Raw genomic sequence first — 11,352 nt, forward strand, 5'->3', positions numbered from 1 at the left:
CGCCAAAGTGTGTTTATCAGGAAACAAACTGTATCAACATGTCGTGGGTTTGTCGGATGGAGTTTTGCTTGATCATGGATCGTCCTAGGAAGTTTTCCCCGGTGTGGAATAATTTTGATCTCGTGACGCCAAACAAGGTAAATCTTTTTCTCCTTTATATACTATTTTTTACGGTGGCGCATTGCAATCACTTTATCAGTTTATCAAGTGAATGACCTGTGATTCATATGATAGTCAGTTAAAGAGCCTTACAGTTGCTTTATTCATGTCATCATGTAATTATGAGATCCTGATCTCGTAATCATGAGATAGGGTGTCTATTTTGTTTAACAAGTGAATGCAATGTTCTGGTAAGAGGTTTGAATTGTTTTCAGATAAATTAACTTTTTATGTTATTGTAGGTGAAGTGTCGGCTCTGCTCCACAGAGCTATCTTATATCAATAAGAGCACTTCATCAATGCTGAGGCATTATAGAGCTCGGCATGGCAATGAAGAATTGGCAGATACTCGTGAGAGTACCCCAGGTATGTTAAAATTCTCTCTAAAAATTGTGCTAAAAAAAAACATGCATGCAAAACGACAGGCTCCAGGCCTGGTATCGAACCTCCAACCCTCTTGCTGTGAGGCGACAGTGCTAACCACTACACCACCATGTCGTCTTATGTCTATTTGATATTGTTTGTAAGAATTACAGTCCTTTTATTAAGCTTTTGACAAAATAGTTCCTTTTGGCTTGCAGTTCCTAACAAGCAAGCAGTGGATGAGGCAGTGGTCAATATGATCATCAAAGACTGTCAGCCACTCAGCTTTGTTGAAAATGAGGGATTCAGGGAGCTCCTGAAGCTTATTGTACCCTCGTATGCTCTACCCAGCAGGAAGGTATGTTTAAGAATTTTAATTATATGTTTGTACTAACTATATAACTATATTTTATTGGTGTAACAGTATTTGTATGGTTATTTTCAGACCATCAAGGACTTGGTGAGCCAGAGATATGAGGAGGAGAAGGAGAAAACCAAAAAGGACCTCCAGAGTGCTGTTGCTGTTACTTTAACAGCTGATATGTGGACGTCCATGAATATGGAGGCATATCTAGCTGTTACTGGCCACTATGTGGACAAAGAAAGCCATGAACTCCATTCATCAGTCTTGGCAGTGCAGCATTTTCCTCAGAAACACACTGCAGAAAACATTGCCACGGTTAAAAGGAGCCTCATGGAGGAGTGGGGCATAGCAGGAAAGGTCAGGTGTCTTGTCACTGATGCAGCAGCAAACATGACTGCATGTGCTCGAATGCTGCAAATACGGCATACCATTTGTATAGCCCATTCCCTGAATTTAATTGTGAGAAAATCATGTGATCAAATCCCAACAATGACTGAAATACGCAACAAAACACGACACATTGTGACATACTTTCGATCGAGCGTGACTGCTAAAGAGAAGCTCACTCAAATACAGCAACAGCTGGGAACACCGGGCCATAAATTAATAAACGAGGTGCCAACACGATGGAACAGTACCTACCAAATGTTTGAAAGAATGACTGAGCAGAAGGAGGCAGTCTGGGTGTCACTGGCCTTATTAAAACCTGGCATCACTCCACTGACTCCAGAAGAATGTCAGATCATTGAAGAGATGCTCAGGGTTCTTGTTCCTTTTGACCAAGCTACAAGAGAACTGTCTGAGGAAAAAAGGGTCTCTGGGTCGAAGGTCATTCCCATGATGAGAATGCTCCACATTGAGCTTCAACGTCAGGCCACAACAGTGACACAAACAGCTGCTCAGCAACTGGCTGAAAACCTGAGGAAGCGGCTAACTGACGCTATTTGCGGCATAGAATCTCTCAGTGTGATGACTCTGGCAACTCTGTTAGATCCCAGATTTAAAAAGAATGGATTTGTTAGTCAGCAAAAGGCAAGTGAAGCGGTGAAGAGACTGCAGTCAGAATGTGCAGAAGAAATGAGGAGCCAAGAGCCTGACCCAAGAGAAGGAGAGCCTAGCTCTTCACATGGGTCAGAACCCAGTTCAGGTATGAAAATACATTTTTGTGGCACTTTGTGATATGATTTATCATGTGATAATGAAGTAATGATTGACTATTTTTTTAGGGCACAATCTCTGGAAGACTTTCGATATGGAGGTTGCAGAGACCCAGAAGACGAGGAACGCAACAGCTGACTCCATTATTGAAGTCCAACGCTACCTGGCAGACACAAACACACCCAGAAACCAAGATCCTTTGCAATATTGGAAATGGAACCAGAACATATACCCACATCTTCATCAACTTGCACTTAAAACTCTCTGCACACCATCATCGTCTGTACCATGCGAAAGAGTATTTTCCAAGGCTGGGGAGCTGGTGTGTAAGAGGAGAAATCGCCTTGGAGCAAAGACACTCGAAAAACTTTTGTTTCTCAATAAAAATTCATGAACTGATCACTTTTTTGTCTTTTATTTCATATGATTTAACAGTTAAGTTGACAAATGTGCACATAAGTTACAAAATTGTAACTCTGAATTTTTACTCTAATTTGCTATATTTTACATACCAACTCAGTTTTAGCATTTACACGAACAAGGACTTTCTTTACCTGCAATGATTTTATAACTACTGCAGGGGTCACTATTGGGTGACCAACACAGTATCAATACAGTGCCGACACAGTTTGTTTAGTGTGTCAATACACTCCTTGAGGTATCATCGTCCCATCACTACGTTCACTCATTCACAGACAGACGGACGGACGGACGGGAGCGTTTTTCTTTTTTCCTCGTCCTCCCATTCAAATAGCATCACACAGCAACGGCGGAAGCAGCGCGTGGAGGATGTGGTGGGGTCATTCTCAGTGGTGACGTCGGCAGTTCGTCCTCTGAAGTTTTTTCTTTTTTCAAAGAGGTTGTGTCTCCCCCATGCGGCCGACGGTGGGTACTGCAAGATCCTGAAAATAATACACAGATAGATAGATAGATACATACATAGGTAGACAGACAGATAGATAGATAGATAGATAGATAGATAGATAGATAGATAGACAGACAGACAGACAGACAGACAGATAGATAGATAGATAGACAGACAGACAGATAGATGGATAGAAGTATTATAAATATTTATTTAATACTTTTTACTCCGTGATTTGAATGTCTTCAAGGCTCTTTCCTCACAAGATGAGAGGTAATTTAAAATAATATATTTACTAGTTTTTGTCAAAACATACAGCTTCAATGACAAAATGAAACATTTGATGAATAAATATTCTCTGATTCCATGTGTTTATATATAATATTTCTGTGTAAATTAATTATGACGGGCTGAACACCTCTTTGTTTACCTTTTTTTTTTTTACATCTGACAGAAAGGAATAAATTACCTCATTCTGGGGAAAAGTAATAGTGTCACTTCCTGCCACAATACAAAGAAGAAAACCAATGGAACAGACAAATAGAAAGACATTTAAGAATATACAACGCCATCTCCTTTTTTATGTTATTTATTGACTAATGGCTGTCTTGTACAATCCCTACATAACAAACCCAATATAACTCTTTATTCTAATTTAACATTTCTTTATTTTGTTACCAGTACATTTTTTTTCTGTCCATAGAATATTAGATATCTTGGATTATCCAGACTAACAACTCTTCATTTTTATTATCAATAGATTAACAGTTGCATTGTTTTTCTCTGTCCTGCATCGTTAAAGTATAACAACATAAGATACAAAGACTTTCATGCCACGTATACATGGATGGTTCAGAAGTGTAACAGTCCACAAAGTAAGGTTTGGTCAGCAACAGGATGAGGATTAAATGCTAAATTCATGCAAAGATTGGGCTCGTCCGGGATTTGAACCCGGGACCTCTCGCACCCAAAGCGAGAATCATACCCCTAGACCAACGAGCCACTTATTTTAATGTACATAACTGTATAATTTCTTAACTGGCTGTACTCTTACATCTGTTGTGGGGGTATGGATATAAACTTCCTCTGGCTCAAACAGGGGAGTAAACAGGGGTCCTCGCCATAGACCGTATATTAAGAGGATGATTCACTTACAGTAAGGAAAAAATAAAACACAGACTGGAGGACATCGCACGCAAGATGTACAAAGAAATAGAGTAAACTAAAAAAATCATGTTTTTTACTGTTTATTAAGGAATACTTAAAATACCAAAAAGAAAACCAAAATAAATAACTCAAATTCCTATCAGATCAAAAACACATCTGTGCAAATGTTGATTTTTTTATCTATTATTTTTTATTAGCTATAAAATGATTTTCAATAAGAAAATAATTTACGTCACGATGACGCGTCATGCGTCAGGCGGAAGTTGTTGTGATTGCGGAAGTGAAGCTACAGATGCTGGAGGCTCAGCCCACTGAAGCAACTCTGCTATATTTGATTCTTCGTGTTTTTTGATTGAGGCTACATGTAGCTCTGCTGGAGCTTCGGTTTACAGCTCTATCAGGTAAGAGTGACGATGACGGTGTTCAGTGACCGTTAGCGGTTTAAACTCGTCACGTTACTGCGCTAAGTTAGCTGAGTTAGCTAAGTGCGGCTAACGCGACGTCGTTTGATCCCCTTGTAGTGACAGTGTGGGTGTGGGTGTGGGTTATTTTCTGACACGAAATGTAGTTTTAATTGTCAGATTATAAAGATGATAAATATACAGAAATATGTCGATAAGCTAAAGTAGTATTTAAATCCTTTACTTGCTGAAAAGTACTAATACCACTCTGAAAACTCAACAGTACAAGTGAAAGTCCTGCATTTAAACATCTTACTGAAGTAAACGTGTGTTACATCAGTACATGTGGCCTACTGATAAGTAAAGTAATAAGTAGTCATTGTGTAGTAGCATGTTCCCTGTCAGTGTTTAACTTTTGTATATAAAGTTTCCTGATTGACATTAATCTGTATTTTACATTTTACTGCTCATTTTAACTCCTTTATATACTGTTGTGTAGTTTATTCTACAGCAATGCATCACATTCTATCAGATCATCGTATGTTCGTAGCTTCGCTCTCCTGCGAGAACCACAAATCTCTAAAAAGTCAACTTTTCATGAGTTGAAAGTGGATGAAAAGTAACTCAAGCTGTCTCAAAAATGAAGTGAAAAGTCAAATATTTGCTCCTGAGATGTCGCGGAGTAGAAAGTTAAAGTTTCATAAAATGAAAAAGTAAGTAAAGTAGAAGTAAATGTTTACTTCAGTACAGTACTTGAGTAAATGTACTTAGTTACATCCCACCACTAGCCGTGTTTGTACAACCGTTCACACTGAACACACTTGAAGAAAAGTGAGTTGCGGTTCTTTTAAAAATACAAAGAGAGTCTAAACCTCTGAGCAGCTTTCTCCTTTCATCAGAGCCGCACCTCTTGAGCTGAACCACTGCTCTCTCTCCACACTGAATCAATACGAGCCGTCTGACCGTTAGTCAGCGCGCTGATGAAGCGTTCTCACGTTCGTCTTCGTTTGATCGATAAAGAGTCGAGTCATAACGAATGGACCGTCGCTGCAGAGTCACAGTGTTCCTCCAGATATACTCAGCCAGGACGTGAAGAGAGGGACGCTGGTTCTTTTATGCTCCTCCATGCAGGATATGGTTTGTTCTTCCACACTTACTGGATAGATTTACTAAAAACACTCATTAATGATGAAGATCAAGTCTTCAGATCATCACATCATCACCATATTAAATGTGAAATATCTTTGTCAGATTACTTCTTCCTTTTTTACTTCTGTTATTGGTGTTTTTAACGTGGTGCTTGTGTGAAACTGTTACGCCGCCATCTTGGCCAGGACTTCTATATATAATATAATATTACCCTCTAATAGAGCGTCGGTTAAAGTCCCTGTAGTACTGCAGTACGCGCTCATACAGACACGTTAGGATTCTGGTCTTTGGTGGAAGATGCTCAGCAGTCATGAAGGAAGGAAAATGCTGGTTCTAAACAATGAAAATGCTATTATTATTATTATTATTATTATTATTATTATTAATATTTCACACAACCCTATTGGTTTACAGAGGAACTCTGTGTAGCTGTTTCTTAGTTTTTCATTATTTTCCAGCAGATATCCGGCATCGACTGCATCACTTTCATATTAAATGTCTCAATGAAAACTATGATATTAGAATTTTCATATTTGTAGTGCTTTGAGCAACTTATTTTTTAATTGTTTTGAGTTGGTGGCAGAAGTTTGGAGATGAATCGCTCAAAAACTCAGCAGACGATCTCACTGAACAGACACTTAAATGATGAAATAATCAAAGTCTTCTATAAGGAATATATTCTAAGGATTGAACCAATAATAACAGTGTTGGAAAAGCTTTGTGACTGTTGGTGTCCATGGTCTTCTTCAGGTTAGTCACCACAGCGTTCCTTTGCAGACTGTCCACTCACCACAGTGTTCACTCCTCAGCTCGCCTCCCTCGCTGTTTCTGGCCGAGCCGTCGCGATGGCCGACCACGACGACACCAGTCTGCAGCCGGAGGAGCGAGTCCGCGCTCTCACCAAGAAGGGCAGCTCGGTGGAAGTCAACGAAGACGTGCCGCCGCGCCGCTACTTCCGCTCCGGGATGGAGATGATCCGCATGGCCAGCATCTACGCAGAGGAGGGCAACATCGAGCACGCCTTCGTCCTTTACAACAAGTACATCACGTGAGTGTTCAGCGGCTCATCAGCTGTTACTGGTGTCATTGTGTACATTCATTTCTCCTTCATTGTTTGGCTAGTTTGAGGTTTTTTCACATGAAGACGTGCTGTTCTCAGTGCAGGCGTGAACACAAAGGTTTATCAGTCAGTTGTGAGATTCTTTTCTTCTCTTTTCATCAAGTCTCTTTATAGAAAAACTTCCCAAACATCGGGACTACAAGACCGCTAACATTCCCGAGAAGAAGGACACACTAAAGGTACGCAGACAGTGTTTCTACTCTCCTGTACAACACGTTTTAATTGTTGAAAATGTTGACGTTTCTCTTCCGTCTGCAGAAACTGAAGGACGTCGCGTTTCCTCAAGCAGAGATTCTGAAAAAAGCCCTTTTGCGGAGATTTGAACAAGACTATGCACAGCATCTTATCAAAAAGGTAAACGTGTTCGCAGTCTCTGTCATTTAAAGAAACGTATACAGGTTGAGACATTGAGCTGAATGACATTGTAAACATAAACAATATCTAATACACATTGACAAAGCAACAAGCATTGTACGCTGATTTTACAGTGAGTTGTGCAAACCTTAAACGGGGTGAAACATTAATCAGAGTCGTAATAAAGGGAGACGTTTGTTCATTAACAGACGGAGGTAAAACAAACACATTGACCTTAAATAGCCACACTTTGTATAACATCGATATTAAGACCAAACATGAATTACTCTGCAACAAAACTGCATGTTGTTGAAGAACAACCGACGTAAAAGAGAGAGCAACCGATGTGTGTTCTCTGCTCAGAAAGCGGAGCAGGAGGCGGCGGTGCGGGAGCAGTCCAAGCAGCGGGCGCTGGACGCCGAGCGGGAGCGCGTGGCCGAGATGCAGCGGCGGCAGCGGGAGCAGGAGCAGTTCAGTGCCTTCGAGGAGATGATCCGCCGCCAGGAGCTGGAGAAGGAGCGCCAGCGCATTCTCCTGGAGTTCGCCGCGCCCACCGCGCCTCCCTCCAACACGCCCCTCCTGCCAGGCATCCAGGGACCCCCGCCGCAGGGGCCCCACGCCGCCCCGCAGAGCCCGGGGGACAACAACCACCAACACGACCGCCCGCCCGCGACCATCGGCACGCCCGGCGCCGCCGCCATGCCCAGCTTCGACCGGTCGCTCAAGCCCGGCTCTCTGGTCAGCCCGGGGAACAACAGTGAGTTAATCTGACGCGAGGGGGGCTGGCCTTCACGGGGATTTAAATACTGCTTTAAAGTATTTGCACTTCTGAGCTGATTTATTCCCTCCTGACCTACTTCATTTCCTGTTTGCGCCATGCCTCGCTTCAGAACGCCACAAGAGTCTAACTTGTATTCGTCTGCATGTGTTTGGTTTTTTTGCAGACACAATGGTGGACGCTCTCCGGCAGTTGGCCGTTCCGGCCGAGCTGTGCCGGAGCTTTCTGAGGCTGGCCGAGGCCAACACGAGCCGAGCCGTGGAGACGTGCGGCATCCTGTGCGGCAAACTGGTAAGCCTCTGAAGTAGTAGTGGTGGTGACTCCCCCTCCCGTTTACAGGAAGCAAAAAATGTATGAATGAGATGTTAACTAAATGTTTCTCATCGTGTCTTTAAATCCATGACCTGAGGTGGTTAGAGAAAGAAATCCCCTGTTCTCGTGAAACAAAGGATGTTTCTCTTGAGACGATATAAGAAATGTGGATTTTGAAACGGAGACATCAGCTGACCTCCCACCCCAGAGGGGGAGAACATAACCTGACACTTCTCTCACTGTCCCAGGTCTGCTGTGGCTTTTGTTTGTGTTACATCGTTAACTAAACGCTTGCGTCACTGTTTTTGTGTGCATGACGGAGCGCTTTTTCGGTGCTCCGTTACTTTTTGCTACAGAGTCCTTGGATTCTTTTCTTGGGAGACGGTTTCGATGCATAATTTAAAGGATTGCAACAGCGTGACGTCTTGTTTTTGTGTTTGCTCCAGACCAGAAATGCGTTCACCGTGACCCACGTCATCGTACCGAAGCAGAGCGGAGGACCGGACTATTGCGACACGGAAAATGAGGAGGAACTCTTCCTCATACAGGACCAGTACGATCTCATCACCCTGGGCTGGATACACGTGAGTAAAGATGGACGAACAAATCATCGTCTGCTGTTCTCAGAATACAGGCTGATCCTGCTGAAAAACATTAAAGGAACACTTCACCCCCAAAATGACCTATTAGTTTATCAATAACTCAGCCCGTGGTACCTTCAATTCTTGAAAACTTTGTATTTCTTTCATGCCTTTTCAGAGAAAAGTGTTGATGAATTTAAGTGTTGTCGGACATTTATAATAACAATGTGAGCCCGTCAGGAAAAACCAGGCAGCAACCTCCGGTTCAGAGAAGTGAAGCCAATGAAGAAGTGTCTTAAAGCTGCATTCTCTCTAATGTCCACCAGGGGGCGACTCCTGTGGTTGTATAGAAGTCTATGAGAAAATGACTCTACTTCTCTCTTGATTTATTACCTCAGTAAACATTGTAAACATGAGTTTATGGTCTCAATCTCTAGTTTCAAGTCTTCTTCAATACAGCATGATGTTCATTTAGTAAATGATGGTCCATTTAGAGTCAAACAGACCATAAAGCAGGGGATGCTTTAGGGCGGGGCTACTGTGATTGACAGGTCTCTGCCAGAGACGTATACGGCATCTTTACCGCGGCGTCACTCCTCTGCAGTCCAAACACTGGCCAACATGCCCGAAGTCGAGGCTTCAAAACCGGAGTCCACAAACCAACAATTTGAACCATCATGTGGGCATGTGTTTGTGCGTTGAACACCAGTTAAACTGACTCTGCGTGTTTCCCAGACTCACCCCACGCAGACGGCCTTCCTGTCCAGCGTGGACCTCCACACGCACTGCTCCTACCAGATGATGATGCCGGAGGCCATCGCCATCGTCTGCTCGCCCAAGTTTAACGAGTGAGTCGGAAGACCTGCTGCCGTCCCGTCTCTACAAACATTACAGAGTTTTATTCTTTCAGCTCGCTCTCCTTCCAACCGTTACCTGTGTGTGTGTGTGTGTGTCGGCATGCTGCCGTGTCTCTTCTCCACGCTGACCCGTGTGTTTGTTGTGTTTCTCTCAGAATTGGCTACTTCCGGTTGACGGACCGAGGAACAGACGAGATCTCCACGTGTAAACAGAAAGGCTTTCACCCGCACAGCAAAGACCCCCCTCTGTTTACAGTGAGTCCTGTAACCTGTTAACTAATAAGTACATTATTTAAACACACTTTACTGCATTTTGAACACTTAACGGTATAGTTTTGGGTGTTTTGAAGTGTGGCAGTATGAGGTACTTCTCCATAGTCGGTGTATTAATACAATAGATGCAGTTTAGAGGAACAGACAAGAGAAACCAGCACAGGAGCAAAGCAATGTGCTGCTGTGGACGTATTTTCTGCGTTATTTTCCATGCCAGACAGACCTTTCTGTTGGGGAACTGAAGCTGTTATTTATGCTCTCTTTTATGCTCTTTGTGTGATATATTAGATATATAAAGTACAAGCAGTACTGCGTTGTATCTGTTTTTCTGTCCATGTGAGAATCCTCAGACTGAAATCTTTTCTCTCGTCTTCTCTTCAGCACGCGGGACACGTGAACATCACCGACGACACCGTGTCCATGATGGATCTGCGGTGATTCTTTTGTCACCAGAACACTCGGGACTGTTTTATCAAAGCGGAGACATTTTACTGGAGGAAACACTCATTTTAGTGTCAGGACGGTTTCTGAGCAAACGCCGACCACGAGTTCACTATTTCTACAGACTTCAGTTGTTCTCAAAGAAAAGATATTACATATTATTGCACTTTCCAAGCAAACGACTAGGACCCGCCCTCAAACCTCCGGCTCTTCATCCCCTCTGTTTGTCTCCGTGTGTGCTCTGCTTCCTTACCGTTCAACTTTAGATTTTTGTCTCTAATAAAATATATATATATATATATATATATGTTTGTCCGTGTCTGGTAACCCAACCTTTTGTTTCATAATCTGCCATCAGAGTTTGGTTCTGCCTGACAAAGATAAAAGTGCCATGGACGAGAACGCTCGCTCGCTCGTCGAGTTGTTCTCTGTGCAGCGTGAAGTTCGGTGTGAGATCTGTTGGATCTCTGTTGTTTTGATGCGCCGTGTGTTCGTCGTAAGCCGTTGAAGTGCTATGAATGATGGGAGAAACGAAAGCCAGATGTAACTCAGGTACGCAGGCAGCGATGCTGCTCTGTATTCTATTTTTTTATAAGCAACCACCATCACTCCACAGCATCCTTCATCTATAAAGAGCTTTTGTTTCGTTCCTGCTTACGATGGGCTCGGTCGGTTTACCCGAATAATGTGTCCGTGCTTCAGAGGACGTGTGATCGACCCGAATGCACCTCCTGCTCCACGTTAACACTCGTCACTAACAACCCGAGCACGGATCGTGCCTCCAACCGTTTTTTTGTTTGCTCCCTTCCGCTTGTTAGAAGAAGTAAACGATTATCCATAATTATGAGAATAACTTCAGTGAATAAAATGCCAAGTCACAATAAAACTCATTGTAGATTCATTTATTCTGTGTGGTCGTGTTTGTCATGTTTGTCCAGGAAATGGTTTATATTTAGTTTAGTTACAGAATAAAATGTAGTTTACATGTGAGAGAATTTAACGGAATTACT

General features: G+C 42.6%; 2 protein-coding genes across 2 annotated transcripts; both read left to right on the forward strand.

Annotated features, from left to right (window-relative positions):
* Nucleotides 1-30: 30 nt before the first annotated feature.
* LOC306697087 (zinc finger BED domain-containing protein 4-like) lies at nt 31-2,438 on the forward strand (the record flags this gene model as incomplete). Its single annotated transcript, XM_079160829.1, has 5 exons — nt 31-137; nt 402-525; nt 741-880; nt 968-2,033; nt 2,113-2,438. The coding sequence occupies exons 1-5, from the start codon at nt 39-41 to the stop codon at nt 2,436-2,438; spliced, it is 1,755 nt and encodes a 584-aa protein (XP_079016955.1). The 5' UTR covers nt 31-38.
* Nucleotides 2,439-4,338: 1,900 nt separating this feature from the next.
* On the forward strand, nt 4,339-11,222 carry LOC306697672 (STAM-binding protein-like A). The gene is made up of 10 exons (XM_079161689.1): nt 4,339-4,477; nt 6,436-6,674; nt 6,850-6,925; nt 7,005-7,100; nt 7,464-7,857; nt 8,045-8,169; nt 8,637-8,774; nt 9,507-9,619; nt 9,784-9,883; nt 10,283-11,222. The coding sequence occupies exons 2-10, from the start codon at nt 6,472-6,474 to the stop codon at nt 10,337-10,339; spliced, it is 1,302 nt and encodes a 433-aa protein (XP_079017815.1). The 5' UTR covers nt 4,339-4,477; nt 6,436-6,471; the 3' UTR covers nt 10,340-11,222.
* The last annotated feature ends 130 nt before the right edge of the window (nt 11,223-11,352 follow it).

This window comes from Pholis gunnellus (assembly GCF_910591455.1).
Source record: "Pholis gunnellus genome assembly, chromosome: 6".
In the NCBI taxonomy this organism is placed as follows: Eukaryota; Metazoa; Chordata; class Actinopteri; order Perciformes; family Pholidae; genus Pholis; species Pholis gunnellus.